This window comes from Vicia villosa, linkage group LG1, assembly GCF_029867415.1.
Source record: "Vicia villosa cultivar HV-30 ecotype Madison, WI linkage group LG1, Vvil1.0, whole genome shotgun sequence".
Lineage (NCBI taxonomy): Eukaryota > Viridiplantae > Streptophyta > Magnoliopsida > Fabales > Fabaceae > Vicia > Vicia villosa.
This window is the reverse complement of record NC_081180.1, coordinates 246558183-246575586: the sequence shown is the minus strand read 5'-3', so window position 1 is coordinate 246575586 and position 17404 is coordinate 246558183. Positions and strand designations below refer to the sequence as shown.

Here is a 17404-nt window from a genome sequence, read left to right as displayed (position 1 = left end):
AATATTTTCTATAATTGAATCGAACAATTGAATCAAACCTATAAAATTTCATGATTGACTTAAAACCAATTATTCAATAATATTTTTGGAATCAGAATAGCAACAAATGTTATTGAGACCTTGCGATCAAGCCAACTTTAAACCCACTAGGATTAATAACATCGTAATGATTGCAATCGAACCTAAAATCAATATACCAACTACTTCGAACAACCCTTCTTGCACCTGCTCTACCCTGGGCTCCATGACAACTTCCATCTACATTCAACACAATGCCCATGACTCAGAATCAAGACTGCTGGATGATGATCAAACAACTTATTTTGCAACTGATTAACTGACTGAATTTGTGACCACTGACAACCTTAATCCTTAATGACACACCTAGCACACATTAAGATTGAATTTTAAGATATTATTTTCAATTAATCAAGAAAAGCATAATCCTGTCGGCTACAACGAGACGAAACATTAGAACTACACATGAATTCTACAATGGAAAGAAAGACACTCCAAAAACATGGTGAAACCGGGTAAATTTTATTCTAAAACTTGCCATTAAGCTCCCACATTCAAATCATTGTAAGTATATCAGTGAATGTATATATAAAGTCAGACAAGGGTAACTAACAAATAATTGAGCCAAAAGCAGAAAAAGCTTTATATGAACTCAACTGTCCTCAAATGAGAGGGATCTTATCTCTTGGCCGGTAACAAAGAAGCATACAGAACTGCTATTTACTTACACGCAAATGGAAACTAATCAATACAAGCCCAAAAATTTCCACCACACAGAGCCAACACCTCCCCAAATGATTGCGTTAATAACCGCCATAATGAATCCTGTTCTGAATATATCAGGAAGTTCGACATAGCCAGCTGTTCAAAAACAAGAATCGGAAATCACATCAGTTACCAATACTTCAACATATCTTCAAACCAAATTCACAAGTATAAAGGGTGACACAAACCTCCATAGTACACAGCCGCTTGACCACTGCTGTAGTGAGAAATTGCACCGAAAAGATTTGTATTATAACCTAAAGCAAGCGCTGCGAGAACACCAGGAACACCGGCTGCCCTTTGCATGGCGAGAAATGCGGAGAACAAAGCCCCTACGTGCCCGGTTTGACTTGCAAAAAGGTAGTGGATGAAGAAATAAGCAGACTGAAGAACAGCCAATGAAGCTGGCCAACTCAAGGAGAATGTTTGAAGGCTGTTGGCCACACAATCAGACATCCAGCTGACAATTCCGAGGTTTGTCAACTGACTTGCCATACCTACTAGAATGGCAAACCAAGCTAAGGTATCCCACGCCGATTTTTCGTTCAAGCAGTCTTGCCAGTCAAGGACTCCTGTTACGAGGAGGATTGATAAACCAACCATCGCAGTTACAGCACTTGCTATGCCAATAGCATCTCTGCATGAACAAAGAAATATTTTCAGCATCGCCGTTATTCAATCCAAAAAATCAACAGACTATTACAATAGAAGGCATAGGACGTACCCGAAGATCCACAAAGAGACTGCAAAAAGCATTGTAGAAACCATAATCCATTCATTTGTAGTGACAGGGCCCATGTTTTCCAGTTTCTTAGTAGCCATGGCAGGTGCTTCTGGCGTGTCCTTAATTTCAGGGGGACAGATCTTGTATAAAATCAACGGCGTAGCAAGAAGACAAACGAATGCGGGTAAACTAGCTGCCTTAAACCACGTAACCCAAGGGCTTGTAATTATCACCCCAAGCTCTTCAGCTAATTTAATACACAGAAGGTTTTGAGCAGCAGCAGTTAGGAAAAGAGCACTGGAGTTTGCTGCACACTGTCACGTGCCACGGAGGCAACAAACAAGTTATTTCATCAACATACAATAGCAATTCGCAAACTAGAAACATCGCTGATAACACACAATTACAATAAGCCAAACATAACAAAACATCGCTGAGAACATATAATTACAATAAGCCAACCATAACGAAACATCACTGAGTACACATAATTACAATAAGCCAAACATACACAAACATCGCTGAGAACCATAATTACAATAAGCCAAACATACACACACGCATCATAAAATCAACAAACACAACAAAGGATGAAACACAATTTAATAAGACAAAACCATACACCAAGCTGGCAATATCATCTCAAGTGTTGTTTCACTAATAGCAAAATTTGAAAAACACGTAGAATCGACACTTTAGATCAAAGGTGTGTCAAAGTCTGACACCAACTCGTATTCAATCACTTCAATTCTCTCAATTAATCTACGGTGTCTACATGTAAGTGTTCAGTGTTTGTGAAGGAGTGCCAAAGTCTGACACCATCTCATATTCAATCACTTCAATTTTCTCAAATTATCAACGGTGTCTACATATCAGTGTTCAGTGTTTGCGAAAATGTGCCAAAGTCTGACACCAACTCATATTCAATCACTTCAATTTTCGCTAATTATCAACGGTGTCTACATGTCAGTGTTCAGTGTCAGCGAATTTGTCAATGCTACATACTTTATACAGTCATTTAAACAAATTTAGCACAATTTCACACAATAAGTATAGTAAATGAATCTAAAGTAGAGTAAAACCAAACCTGAAATTGGTTCTGAACAAGAAAAGAGCCCAACCTCTTAGAGGTAGGACTATTAGGCTCACTCCCAGCAGAGAGTGCAAGAGACTTAATAATAGGCAAGAAAACACCACCAGCTCTAGCAGTGGTACTAGGCATAGCAGGTGCAATAAGAACCTCACTAAACACCAAACCATAAGAAAGCCCCAAAGTACTCTTTCCCATCCATTTCACAAAATAAGTAGCAATCCTATCCCCCAAACCAGTTTTCACAAACCCACGAGCAAAGAAAAAAGATATCACAATCAACCAAATCACTTCATTAGTAAAAGCACTAAATGCAGCTGTAAAGCTCAAAGTTTTCGTCACCACAGATGTTGTCAGGCCCAGAAAAGCCCAAGCACCAACAGGCAACGGGCTTAGAACAAGCCCAGCTATGGTTGAGAGGAAAATTGAAAGCAACTGCCATGCTTGAGCAGTGACTTCAACTGGCTTTGGAACAAAGAAGCGAACAATGAGACCTATGGAGATTGAAATCAGAAAAGGAATTGGCTTTGCACCTTGAAGAATAGTTGGCAAGGGTTGTGGTGGTGATGGTGATGGAGGAGGAGGTGGAGGAGATGAATTAGCATGGATTGGGAAATGGGGTTTTGAGAAAGGGTTAAAGGTTGAAGCTTTGGAGGGAAAAGAGAAAGATTGAGAGATTGGTGATGATTTGATTGATGGGGTTGAGCGTGAAGATGGGTGAAACGGAAGAGAGGATTGAGATCTGAAAATGGGTTGTGGACGACGATGGAGTAGGAAGGTGGTTGAAGGAGTGGAGAGCGAGTGAAGTGCTAAGCTCTCCATTGGAATGACACAAAACAACAACAATGGTAGCAACAAATGAGTGAGTGATGAGTTTGTGAGGCTTTGGTTGGTTTTTTGAGGTTGTTACTTGTCACTAACTTACGTTGTATGCGGAGTCACCTATGTTTTTTTTTTTAGTGTTTTTCTTTTTAGGAAAATAAAAAAGAAAACTTTTTGTAGCACTGAGAATTTGTGTGACCCTCATGTACCTGGTTATTATCGATGTCGTTTTCAGCTATATCTCGGAGAATAGAATGAAATTACTTTCTTTTTTCCTTTTATTATCATTCTCGTTTTTTGCTATAAAGAGTTTAGTGTAAAACTCATACTTTCTCTAGGGCTAATCATAAGTTCTTCCAACTTCATTACCCAACTAAAAATGTTGGGTAAATTTACCCAATTGAGTTGTCTAAAATATATTGAATTAAAAATGTATTAAATGAACAATAATTTTACATTCTAGCAACAATATTTTTAATAATTAGAAATCCTTCCCTATCATTAATGTGATAGTTTCATTGATACTTTATCTTAAAGGATCTTGTTAACCAGTGCTCTCAGGACACAAAATATATTTTATAAAAGTTTTCAATGCATTGAATACACGTATTTTTTTAAAAAACTTACCATTTAAATCACTTAAAGAGTGCCCTAAGAGTCTGTTTGGTTCAAATGAATATATATATATATATATATATATATATATATATATATATATATATATATATATATATATATATATATATATATATATATATATATATATATATGTTTGGTTCAAACGAGGGGAGAGAAGGGATTTGGTTTAAAAATATGTTTGGTTCACGAGGGGAGGGGAGGGATTTTAATAATAATTTACAATTTTATCCATACTAATTTTATATAAGTGATATCATATTCAATTGTAAAAATTTCATAAATATTTTTTGGAAATAATATTTGTATAACTGAGTGATTAAAAAGTGATAACTTATCGCATAATATTAAAAAAATTGAGTACACTTGATTCGTATTATAACTCTCGACACAAAATAAACTATGCGTTGATAACAACTTTTGAATATATAAAATAAATTATAATAAAAAACAAAAAATTTTAGTAGTTATAATTTTTATTAAATAAAAAAATAAAAAAAATTGAAGGTGGAGAATAATTATAATAAGTTGATGGATGCAATAGAGAAAAAATCACAAAAAGAAAAGTAAAAACATAAAAGAAAATAATATTTTTAAAATAATAAAATAAAATTGAGGATATTTTAGTAAATATATTAATTTAATTAATATTAAAACTCAAATCCCCTCCCCTCTGAATCCCCCCGATTCGGGGGAACGCAAAAAGTATCATTTGGAAGGATTTTGCTCCCCTCTCCTCCCCTCCTCTCCCCTCCTAAAAATTGAACCAAACATATTTCATTTTAAATATTCTCACCCCTCCCCTCGCTCTACCTCGAACTAAACACACCTTAAGGGCACTGGTTAATATTTCCCTATCTTAAAAGCATATGCTCTGATTTATTTTTGGTTTTTCTTTTTTTAAATATATTTTCTTTAAAAAAAAATTAAACCAGTAGGTTAGGCATAGTTAATTAATAAATAATTTTTTTTTGTGATTATTTAGAGTGTTCTTAAAAAAAATGTATTTTTTATTATAAATAAAATATTTCATAAAATTTTAATTACTCACCAATTGAAATAAGATTACTGATAGAACTACTACAAAAGATTGCGATGGGAGCGAAGCGTTCTCGGGGGCGGCCGAAACTGACGGTGCCAACGGTGGCGACAAGCTCCACGCCGGCGGCGAGTCAACCGGAGGCGACATCGGATAAGCATACTGATGATGAAGAATTGAAAACAAGTCAAGTGGTAAAAGCAATTCAAGGAGCAAATGTTGAAACCCTAACGGCAACCAAAGAGGAACCTGAACAGAGACGATTATGGGTTGATGTTATCAATGATAATCGGAATCCTGCGAAAGGTGGATCTATGGAGTACATTGCACCGATGGTGACTGATGGTGAAATTGAAGTTGAGATCAATGATGATGATTTAGTATCGGAACTCCAATTATGGGAAAATGCTTTGATCTTGTATGTGCTAGGGGCGGATCTGAGAATGCACGCTATCAAGAATTTTATGCAGAAGGTATGGAACTTTGTTCAATTACCAGACTTATACTATCATGATGAGGGATATTTCATACTACGATTCAAGGACTCTGAGGATATGGACTCGGTGCTGATGAAGGGACCGTATTCTATTCAAGGTATGTCTGTGTTGATTAAAGAATGGAATCCTGAATTCAATCTTAAGAAGGATTTGATGCGAACTATCCCTATTTGGATTAAGCTTCCAATACCCCCTCTGCAACTTTGGGGAGCCTCAAGCTTGAATAATATAGGGAGTGCCTTAGGAACCCCGTTGGTGACAGATGAGTGTACGACTCATAAACTGAGAGTATCTTATGCCCGAATTTGGGTTGAGGTGGATATTACCAAGAAATTGCCCGATGAGATAACTATCAAGGATAGCAGAGGCCAGAAAAAGAAACAAGTGGTGGAGTATGAATGGCGACCTAAATATTGTGACAAATGTCAGCAAGTAGGACACCAGTGTGGTGAAAAACCAAGAGTTAAACAATGGAAGCCAAAGTAGCAACATCCTGAAGAGAAGAAATCTGAGCCAACAATTGAGATAGTGCATACTCCAAAGGAACCAGTCACTGAGGTCATGACTACTCCTAAGGATAATCATAAGGATAATGCTGAAGTAGTTGAGGAGAAGGAATGGACAAGAGTTCAGAAAGTTGGGAGAGATAGAAGTAAGAGTCACCTATTCCCTAAAACATCACAGCAATTGAATTGTTTAAATGGTTTTGAGGCACTGGGGGTTTTGATTGACCACCATGTGGCTGTAGATAGAGGTCCATGTTAGTCTCATGGAACATAAGGGGGCTTAATAAAGCTGGGAAAATTAGGGAGATTAGCTCCCATCTCCTAAATTTCCAGGCTGAGATTATAATTCTTCTTGAGACTAGAGTGAAAAAGAGCAATGCTAAGACAATAAGAGAGAAACTGCATTGGAAGGGTAGTTTTATTGATAAATATGACCATCATGCAAATGATAGGATATGACTTTATTGGGATAATAATAAAGTAGACATTAGACATGTGAGTAGCTCTGAATAATACATTCATTGTGGTGTTTATGATATGATGGGAGGATTCAAATTCTGGTTGACTGCCATTTATGCATTGAATCAGTTGGAACATAGGAAAAGATTGTGGAGACTATAATAATGTTGCTAATGCAAATGGTGGGGTAGGTGGTAAAATGGTGGTAGAAGCTGAATATGTGGATTATAATGATATGCTTGGTATCACAGGTGTATGTGAAATGGATAGTAAAGGTGATTTTTTCACATGGTCTAATAAGCAGTGTACAAATCCAATATATTCAAGAATTGACAGGATTATTGCTAATGTGGAGTGGTTGCAAGATAATGGTAATCTCCAGCTGAATGTGCTATCTCCTCACATTTCTGATCATTTTCTACTGTATCTGAGTGATCCCATGAGGCCTAGACAAAGAAAGAGGCCTTTTAGATTTAACAATAACTGGATTGGTATTGAGGGTTTCCAGGAAGTTGTTAAGGATAGCTGGACTAAGCCTATGACTGGTAAACCCATGGAGGTGCTATGGAAGAAACTAGCTAGGCTTCAACTTGTTCTCAGAGCTTTGAATAAGCCTATAAATGACTTGCACATAAAGATTGCTGAAGCCAGGAATAATCTTGAGTTGGCTTATAATGACCTCAGGACTCACCAAATGGATGCTCACATAATGGAAAGGATAAAAGTTCACACTGAAGACTTGATTAAATGGAATGATATGGAGGCTACTAGTCTTATGCAAAGAACCAAGATAAACTGGATAAAGATGGGGGATGAGAATAACACCTACTTCCAAGCTTATCTGAAGGCTCGAGGTAATACTAAAAGTATTCAGTACCTTCAAAAAGAGGATGGGAGTATTGTGACTTCTCAAAAGGACATTGAAGCAGAATTCTTGAGGCTCTATGGCGGTCTGATGGGCAAGGCTAATCTGACTATTCACCACATAGATGTGGATGCAATGAGAAGAGGCAATCAACTGGACATGGAGAAAAAAGAGTATCTGATCAGCAGGGTCACCATTGATGAGATTCAAGAGGCTCTAAAAGGTATTGGTGATCTGAAGTCACCAGGGGTGGATGGATATGGGGCAAGGTTCTTTAAAGCTTGTTAGCATACTGTTAAAGAAGATGTCATTGCAGCCATTCAGGAGTTCTTCACACATGGTAGGATCCTGAAGAACTTCACTAGAACCAGTGTGACTCTCATTCCAAAAACCAAGGATGCAAAACAAGCTAAAGATTTTAGACCCATAGTAGGCTGCTCTACTGTGTATAAAATAATATCCAGGATCCTGACCAAAAGATTGGGTAGAGTTTTTCCTAGCATTGTCAGTCTTAATCAGGCAGCTTTTATTCAAGGCCAAATGGTTCACAATCACATCATGCTGGATTTTGAGTTGATCAAAAGGTACACTAGAAAAGGAGGGCCACCTAAATGTATGATCCAACTAGATCTACAAAAAGCCTATGATATGGTAGACTAGTTTGCATTGGATACTGTACTGCAAGAGTTAGGGATGCCCCAAGTGTTTACACAATGGATAAAGACTGCAGTTCAGAATGTGTCTTATGAATTTAATATTAATGGTCATAACACTGATATTTTGCAGGCTAAAAGAGGGCTGAGGCAAGGAGATCCAATCTCTCCTCTGCTATTTGTTTTAATGATGGAATATTTTGACAGGCTCTTGAAGAAAATGCAAGCTACCTCAGATTTCAAGTTTCACTCAAAGTGTGAGAAAGTTGGTATAACCAACCTCACCTTTGCAGATGATATCCTGCTATTTTGTAGAGGAGATACCAACTCTGTTCAAAGGATTCTCAAGACTGTGCAGGATTTCTCTGATTCCACATGGTTGGTGATGAGCCCTAGCAAGTGTCAAGTATTCTGTGGAGGAATGGAAGAAGAGACCAAAGACAGTATTGTGCAGTTAACAGGATTTGCTGAGGGCCAGCTCCCCATGAAATATCTTGGAGTGCCTATTACTAGTAAGAGGTTAAGTATCAATCACTACCTTCCACTGATTGACAAGATTATGAACAGGATTACCCATTGGACTGCAAAGTTACTCAGCTACTCAGGAAGACTGTTGCTTGTTAGAAGTGTTCTTATGGCTATCACCCAATATTGGATGCAGTGCCTACCTCTGCCTCAGTTTGTGATTAACAAAATTGAATCTATGTGTAGAACTTTTGTTTGGACAGGTAATATTTCTGCTAGTAGGAAGAGTCCAGTTGCCTGGAAAACTGTCTGCAAGCCTAAAGCACAGGGAGGGCTACGTGTGATCAACCTTACTTTGTGGAACAAAATTACTATAATTAAATGTTTGTGGAATCTCTGCAGGAAATCTGACAATATGTGGGTCAAATGGGTTCATATGTACTACTTGAAAGGACAAGAAGTGATGGAAACAAGGGTTGCTCAAAGTAGCTCTTGGGTGATGAAAAGGATCCTGGAGTTAAGGGGAGAAGTGCAGCATTATCATCAGACCTGGACTAAACTTCTACACCAACAAAAATTCAAAATGCACTTGCTGTATGATGACATGATTGAAGAGGGCCCTTTGGTGGATTGGAGATGTCTGTTTCAGAGGAATGCTGCTAGGCCTCAGGCTCGTTTCTTAACATGGCTATTGTGCCATGGTAAGCTAGCAACAAAAGATAGGCTCCATCGTTTTAACATGATCACAAATACTATGTGCAGCATTTGCCAGGAAACTGAGGAGAGTATACCCCATTTGTTTTTTGACTGTAAGGAAAATGCTGCAGTATGGACACAGGTTCTGAATTGGCTTGGCAGATCACATCAACCTCTTCCTTGGGCTGAAGAGTTGAGTTGGCTGACTCGGGAAGTGACCAGGAAAGGCTGGAGAGCATGCCTACTGAAGATAGCTTTTACTGAGACTGTATATGGCATTTGGAGTAGAAGAAATAGCATTGTTTTCAAACATAGTACAAATAGAGATATTATACAAAGCGTATTAGATAATATTGTATATAGGGGATGGCAGTATAAGAAAACTAGGAAACAAATAGCTCTTTTGATGTTATAGGTGCTTTGTTGGGTTGGATCTAAGGATCACCCTTTGTATTAACTGTTTTTTTGAGAGTAATATATTCTATTTGCTTTAAAAAAATAAGATTACTGATAAAATGTATTTATAAAAAATATTTGTAAAGTTTTAATTTAAAAAATATGTTTGAAAGCTTAAGATCTTTTATTAGAGATTTTGTTTGTTACAAATAAATACGGGAAATTACACTATTTTTTTCCGAGGTCTATTACACACACCATCTTTATCTTTAGCTTTAAAATTTTTAAATTGGCATCAACATTCCTCTGCTTTTTGTTGGTATTTAAAAATCATAAGTATATATAGTTTAAACACGTTGGTGAATAATTGAATGTGGAGAGGGAATGAGAAAGGTTTTAATGATGAATAGGTTCGTGAATAATTGAAAGTCGTAAGTATATATTATTGGAACTTAAAACTACAAGGTTGATGAATAACTCAATGTGGAGAGGGAGAGAGTGACATAATGAGAAACATTAATTATTTAGGGTGCATAATATGAGACATTATAATTAATGAAATAGAAAAACTGAAAAATCAACAGCTATAATCTGTTATACTAAAGTTGTAATCGGTTACAGAACAATTTTGTTTAAATCATGTTTCAATTGTAATCGATTACACCAAAGATGTAATTGGGTGTAACCGGTTACAATCCCGCGGTAACCGGTTACATGCACTTGAATTAGCTTTTTCACTTAGCAAGCATGCATACGAGAAGTTGTTGCGGGATTGTTGGAAAAAGATTGGAAACTGCTACGAAGCACGAAGTCGACCGGAAATTATTAGAGAGATCATAAATCCAAGGTAAGGGTGAGGTTCAATCTCTATAACCGGGTATATGATAGACCGTATATTAGGTTGGATTGTATAAATCTGTGCCATGAATTGTTTGTCATAATTGGTTCCGTGAAAATTAGTTGAGTTGAATTTGTTGTCTGCGATGTCATAGAATAAGTTAATTTTGGTTGGCCTGTAATTGTGATAGATTGTTGTTGATATTAAGTGATTGTATTGGGTTGTGTTAAATCGAAAACGATGTGATTGCTTGAGAATTAATTGTTGACGAAAGAAGACGAAGTTGTTAGAAAATTAAGAAGAAGGAGAAAATACTGAAGAGTAAAAAATTGGAAGAAAATTTGGGGGTGGGGGCCACAAATTAAAGGGACGGGTGTCCCTGTTAGAAAAGGGTGGGACGGGGTCCCACATAAGCTTGGGACGGGTAACCCATTGATAAGGGGCGGGCGCCCTTGCCTGGAAATGTCCCTTTGGGACGTGTGACAATTTATGGGCGGGGGCCACTTAGTCTAAAGGTGGGTGCCCACACCTATGTGTGTGCTCTGTGTTATTCTTTTCATTTTGGTTGCAGATAGTGTATATACATGGGTAACCGAATATTACATGATATGTAGATACATAATAATAATTATAATGGTAATGATAACCCGCGTAGTAATAATTATACTAAGTATGAGTTGGATTAGCAGTATATATGATTAGATTAATTAATTTAACTAGGATAGCATATACATATACGTTTAGCAGAGGGATCTTATAAAAGTAAAGTTGTATGATGGACGAAATAGAGATTCAAGAGAATTATAGGGTTCAAACATATTTATTTGGGAGTAGCAGAATTACTGTAAATAGCATAATAATATGGCGACAATAGTACGAGGCAACTAGTGGAAATTATGGAATTGGTTACCGTATCGTTATGTAGCAGTATTTTCCTGTAGCAATATTAGTAGTAAATAGCAGGAAAGCGGCATGACAGGAAATAATTTAGTACATAATGAAAATTGACAGAAATAGTACCTACTAATAGTTTTAAGCGGTATAATTAATTATTGAAATTAATCGAAATTTTTCGGAGTAATTAATATATGTTGGTAGGTATTTTTGGTTGGATTATTTTGTTGAAATTATGTTGAATAAGTTGATTTGCTAGTACAATCGAATTGAGTTGAATTGTCCCGATTTATGGACATTATTAAGTTGCAGGTCTTATGACCAATGTTGATTGAATTGAGTTGTTGTTGTTATAAGTTGTTGTTAATGCGTTAATTAAGTTGCAGGTCCTATGACCAACGTTGTTAAGTTGTTTTGCAGTTGTTGTTCTTGTGACCAATGTTGATTAAGTTGTTTGTCGTCGTTGCATTTTTTCGTTGTTGTGTTGTGTTTATTAAGTTGATGTTGTGGTTGTGGTGGTATGCATAGCATAGAATTATTAAGTTGGTCTAGATTGGCAATTTTTAAGTTGGAGCTAATGCTCACCACGTTGGTCTGGATTGGCAAAATAAGTTGAAGGCTTATGTCTTGTTGACGCCTCGATAACCTGGCGGATTTTAAGTTGGGAGTTCTGCTCCAATGGTACCACATGCATATACATAGTTGAGTCACATCTAGAGTTGTATGTTGTTTGAGGTTGCTATTAAGTTGTGATATTTTGATGTTGTATATATGAAGTTGTTGTTAAGAAGTTGCTGGTGTTATTAAGTTGTTGTTGGTGTTAAGTTGCTGTTGTAATTAAGTTGTTGTTGTTGTGGTTTTTATGTTGATGGTTGATTTAATGTTGCTGTTGTTAACAAGTTGTGCTGATTTAAGTTTGTCTGTTACTTGTTGTATAGTTGTTGGTAGAAAGTGGTAATAATTGTATGATCTGAGCTATTATACTATTTATCATACACCTGTTTATATTGATTTGATATCCCACCCCTTTCTTTTGTTTTGCCGTTACCTTTATACTGATAACATGCAGGTGATACACAATGATGAAGATTTAGTAGCTTCATCGAGTCCAAGTTGGTGTGTCGCTCTGATACGTAGCACTCAGGGGGATGTTTATGTTGTGGTTCCTATGTTGTTATTACTGTAGTTGTTTAATAATTATAATTTGAATTTGGTGTTAGTTGAATAAATATTGTTAAATAATTTTTAAGTTAAAAAGTTATGAATTCCGCTGCGTTATTAATAAAAGAAGTTGTTTTGTGGTTATAAGAATGAAGTAGGTTATCAATTGTCATTCGAATGTTATGTATCTATGTTGAGTGAAATACAAGTTGAAGTTTATGTTGAAATGTGATACCCTGAATATGTTGAAAAGTTTTTCAATACTCTGATTTTTGTATTATAATTTACCGGGTAGATTTAGGGTGCTATAGGTTACATAATGATTTTGTCTAAATCATGTTTCTGCTGTAACCGGTTATACGAAAGCTATAACCGATTATATTACGATTTTATTTGATTATGCCAAAAGGGATGTAACCGATTACAGTCCCGTAGTAACCAATGTCAAGCACTTGAATTAACTTTTTCTTTTAAATATATGACATTTACTTATGGTTTTTTGACCTGTTACTAAAAAATTCAGTTAATATATGTAAGTTTAGGGGAAATTAGTCAATATTTTAGAACTAGAGGGAATGTAAATGTCATATTAATAAACATCAGAAGATGAGTATAATTTTTTCTAATAAATATATAAAATAATTTTAAATTTATAATTTATTATTATTATTTAAAATGTACAAGTTCGATTATTATTATCAATTATTTTTTTAAGTGTAACCAAATTTTTATTTTTTTTAAGTTTGTTTAGTAATCAATGTATCTATGTTAAATATAAATCAAATACATCTAAGTTTATGAACTAAAAAACAAATGTTTACTTATAATAATAATAATAATCAAAGTAAAGTTTAAATTTGTTTAGTAATCAGTGTATCTATCCTAAATATATATCAAATACATCAATAGTTTATGACTAAAAAACAAATTATTTACTTGTAATAATAATCAAAGTAAAGTTTAAGTTTGTTTAGTAATTAATGTATCTATCCTAAATATAAATCAAATACATCAATAGTTTATGAACTAAAAAACAAGTGTTTACTTATAATAATAATCAAAGTAAAATTTAAGTTTGTTTAGTAATCAATGTATCTATCCTAAATATGAATCAAATACGTCAATAGTTTATGAACTAAAAAACAAATGTTTACTTATAATAATAATCAAAGTAAATAGTATATGGGCCAATTTATTTTAACTTAAAAAAATTTATTTATTTTTTTAATTTTAAAAAAATAATCATATGAAAATTTTATTTAAAAATACTAGAAGTTTTTTAATTAATTTTTTATAAATTAAAAAATTAATTTTGACATTCAATAACATAAATATATATTATCGAAGATCAAAACATAAAATCACATGATTTTTTAAAAGATATATCTAATTTTTTTTAATAAAAAGTTATTCAAAATAATTTTAAATTTAAACATTTTTTTGAAATTTTGATATTTAAAAATTATTTTATATATAAAAGTTGTTAAGTCACTTAATAATTTTGCCGCCAAAAGAGAGGGTAATTTTGTAATTTACATATATTCTATTAATTAATATTTTTATATTTATTTATTTATTAACTTATCTTATATATAAAAGTTGTTAAGTCGCTTAATAATTTTGCCGCTAAAATGAGAGTAATTTTGTAATTTATGTATTTTATTAATTAATATTTTTATATTTATTATTTATTATTATCTTATATATAAATATTATATATAAAAATTGTTAAGTAACTTAATAATTTTTGCCGCTAAAACTGAGAGTAGTTTTGTAATTTATATATTATATCAATTAATATTTTTATATTTATTTATTTATTTATTTATTTATTTATTATAATTTATTCTATTAACTATCTATTTTTATAAATTTTTTTATATTTATTTATTATTATTTATCCACTAAATTCTTATATATCATTTATTTTATTTATTTATATATAACCCATTTATACACGTATTTTATAAATTTTATGGTGCAATATCAATATATTATTATAACTAATCTGCTGTATAATTCATGTGTGTTTGATCCATTTTTGGTGCCTTTAGAAATTTTTTTATATCTTATATATTATTTTCTTTTACCTATATTCTTCTATTCTTAATTTTATTCCGTTTTTAATTTCTTACTATGTATTTTTTTAGGTGCTTTAAAGAAACTTTTATTATTTTATTCTTGGACTTAATTGTAATTTTGATTTTTTTTATTTATTTATTTTTTTCAATTTTGGTCTCTCCATTTTTAAAACCACAATTTTGATCCTCCTATTAAGTTTTCTGTTGAATAATGAACAAAAATATGAACTAATTTTGCAGAAAAAAATAAAATAGGGGGACGAAAATTGCACATAAAACTTAAAAAGAGAATTAAAATAGTAGTTTTTAAAATAGAGGATCAAAATCAAGAAAAAAATAAAATAGGAAGACTAAAGTTGCAATTAAGCCTTCTTCTTTAAACAACATCAAGTTTATTATTATAATATTTTTTTCCCACTTTTTTATTAGTATTTTTTTAGGTGCATTGAAGTTGTTCATCATATATATCATTTTCTAGAATATGATCAATTGACATTAAGGTTCATGACACTAAATCCTACCTGTTAATTATTTTTAATTTAAAGGTTAAAATATATTCAATTAAAAACTAATACATGAGTTTTTTAAGAGATTTTATCTTAGGCTATGTTTGTATATCATAAAATCAACGAAGTGGAATTGAGCGGAGCGGAACGAAGATATCATTTTATTGTTTGGAAATTTTAGGACGCAATAAGGTAAGTTGTTCATTCCGTCCAAATCGAAGGAGAAAAAAATGGTGGTAAGTGATTGAATGGAATGAAATCCATATCACTCTATTCTGGTTCTTCCTTCCGTTTTTAAATTATCCAAACAACGAAATATCCTTTTATTTCATCCCTTTTCGCTCCGCTCCATCCAATTTCATCAATCCAAACAAAGTTTTAGTCTTTGAATTAATAATAATAATAATAAAATGGTAGAATTTGATGTCAATCGATTTTATTCCTTTCTTTCATTTTTAATCTTAATTATTGGTTTTTAATTATTTAGTATTTTTGTATCAATCTTTTTTAAAAAAACTATATTTTATATTTTTATGTTTTTTTCCTTCATTTTCTTCTATTTTTTGTTTTTTTAACTTTTTGTTTATTTATACTTATGAGAGTGTTTATTTATACATACTATTAATTCTGAGATTAAATTATAAATATATTAATCAATTTAATATATTAAAAAGTCAAAATAATATAAAATATTGTTAACATATTTGTGAATAATTTTTTTGGTTTATAACCAACTCATCGAATCGTGGTCCTCCCTATCAAGTTCAACGTCAATCACCACTGAACTAACTAATAATTGGTGTGTCAATTTTTAATGTCTAAGATATATTTTTCTTGAATGAAAACTAAATAAAAATATATAATATTCTATTTCATGTTACATGTTATTACATCATCGCCCATCTAAGCTTACCTTTAGAAAGTTTAAAGCTACGGAATGGAAGTGAAGCTCATTTTGACCGTTCAAAGAGGAATAGTCATGGTCAACACGATAATACAAATTTGATACTCCCATTTTCATTCATTGAATAAAGACCGAAACAATTTTATTGCGCCATCCACACCGGTTGTATTATACTAATTATACTAATAAAATATTACTACTACTCTTATCATTGAAAGAAACTTCCATTACATAATTTAAATAAATATAATAAAAATTAGGCATATTCTTAGTTTTAGTTGGATACGAGTGTTAATTAATTTAAAATCTTACTTCTTTTTTAAAAAATAGAATAATAATTAAAAATGATGTGACATTGATTAAGAAAAGTTACTAACATTTAACTAAATTTAAGAGTACTCAAATGTTTACCTACAAATTATTATATTTAAAGTTTGAGAAAATGGGTGATGCACTGACAGTGTAAAAAGTTTTACACTGTCAACCAATCACAACCATGAATTAGAATAAATCAGATTTTAATTTTTAAAAAAATTATATGACATGACAAAACGATTTATTTCTATTGGATGACAGTGTAAAACTTTTTTACACTGTCAGTGCACTACCTTTAACCTCTTAAAGTTTTGAACAAATATCATATTTAAATATTTAATTTCATCCTTCTAAAATTTTCTAAATCTCGCCTCTAATACAAAATTAAGAGAATTTTATATTAGAAATAAAAATACATTCTCAAAAACTCTTCATTTAAACTCCTTTCATTGTTTTTACTTAATTTTTTTTTAAAGTTCTCTGATCTCTTAATATTTTTTAAATAAGTAGTGCAATGACAGTGTAAAATAATTTTATATTATTATTTAATTGGAATTCATCAATCAAGTTATGTCACATAATTTTTTTAAAAATAACAGTGTGACTTGACATTTAACAAGATCGTAATTGATTGCCAGTATATTTTTTTTCTCTTCTCTTATCCCTTAATCTCTTTATATATATATATATATATATATATATATATATATATATATATATATATATATATATATATATATATATATATATATAGGGATAAGATCAAATGACACCAAAGTGTCAAAGTTTATTTTGACACCAAATCTCAACCGTTAAAATAATTGATCAAACGGTGGTACTAAATGTAATAAAATAATAATAATAAAATATTTAGCATATTCTTGAATGAGGTAATTCACACAACTAAATTAAATATATTATTTTAATAAATAATTAATGAGAGATTTCACGTGGAATTATAGATGAATCATTTTAATTTTATTAAAATAAGCATTTTATTAAAATATAAAAAACTGGTGATCTTATGATATAATCTAAAATCATATATGCATTAGTATATATTATATGAGGAAC

At 32.3% G+C, this 17404-nt stretch overlaps 2 protein-coding genes across 4 annotated transcripts; one reads left to right on the top strand and one right to left on the bottom strand.

The window, feature by feature from the left end:
* Positions 1–119: 119 nt before the first annotated feature.
* LOC131645083 (dicarboxylate transporter 2.1, chloroplastic-like) lies at positions 120–3551 on the bottom strand. Of its 3 annotated transcripts, none has more exons than XM_058915740.1 (5): positions 2595–3551; positions 1508–1821; positions 972–1420; positions 747–879; positions 120–258 (listed from the first exon to the last, which is right to left on the bottom strand). In XM_058915740.1, exons 1-4 carry the CDS (start codon positions 3417–3419, stop codon positions 764–766), a joined length of 1704 nt encoding a protein of 567 aa, XP_058771723.1. In that variant the 5' UTR covers positions 3420–3551; the 3' UTR covers positions 120–258; positions 747–763. The 3 variants fall into 3 exon arrangements, with proteins under 3 accessions (XP_058771723.1, XP_058771724.1, XP_058771722.1); XM_058915741.1 differs by lacking the exon at positions 120–258 and adding an exon at positions 262–384; XM_058915739.1 differs by lacking the exon at positions 120–258 and having other exon boundaries at positions 522–879.
* A 2601-nt stretch (positions 3552–6152) lies between these two features.
* LOC131598546 (uncharacterized) lies at positions 6153–9650 on the top strand. Its single transcript, XM_058871136.1, has 4 exons — positions 6153–6351; positions 6748–7690; positions 7886–8072; positions 8208–9650. Exons 1-4 carry the CDS (start codon positions 6153–6155, stop codon positions 9648–9650), a joined length of 2772 nt encoding a protein of 923 aa, XP_058727119.1.
* Positions 9651–17404: the final 7754 nt, after the last annotated feature.

What these genes read in the sequence shown, in the direction of transcription:
- LOC131645083 (XM_058915740.1), bottom strand. Translation starts at nt 3,419, where the DNA reads ATGGAGAGCTTAGCACTTCACTCGCTCTCCACTCCTTCAACCACCTTC. An exon ending in TTGTTCAGAACCAATTTCAG is followed by an intron (nt 1,822 to 2,594) that starts GTTTGGTTTTAC and finishes GGCACGTGACAG; the next exon opens with TGTGCAGCAAACTCCAGTGC. An exon ending in AGCGGCTGTGTACTATGGAG is followed by an intron (nt 880 to 971) that starts GTTTGTGTCACC and finishes GTTTTTGAACAG; the next exon opens with CTGGCTATGTCGAACTTCCT.
- LOC131598546 (XM_058871136.1), top strand. Translation starts at nt 6,153, where the DNA reads ATGACTACTCCTAAGGATAATCATAAGGATAATGCTGAAGTAGTTGAG. An exon ending in GGCTGTAGATAGAGGTCCAT is followed by an intron (nt 6,352 to 6,747) that starts GTTAGTCTCATG and finishes ATGGTGGGGTAG; the next exon opens with GTGGTAAAATGGTGGTAGAA. An exon ending in TACAAAAAGCCTATGATATG is followed by an intron (nt 8,073 to 8,207) that starts GTAGACTAGTTT and finishes GATATTTTGCAG; the next exon opens with GCTAAAAGAGGGCTGAGGCA.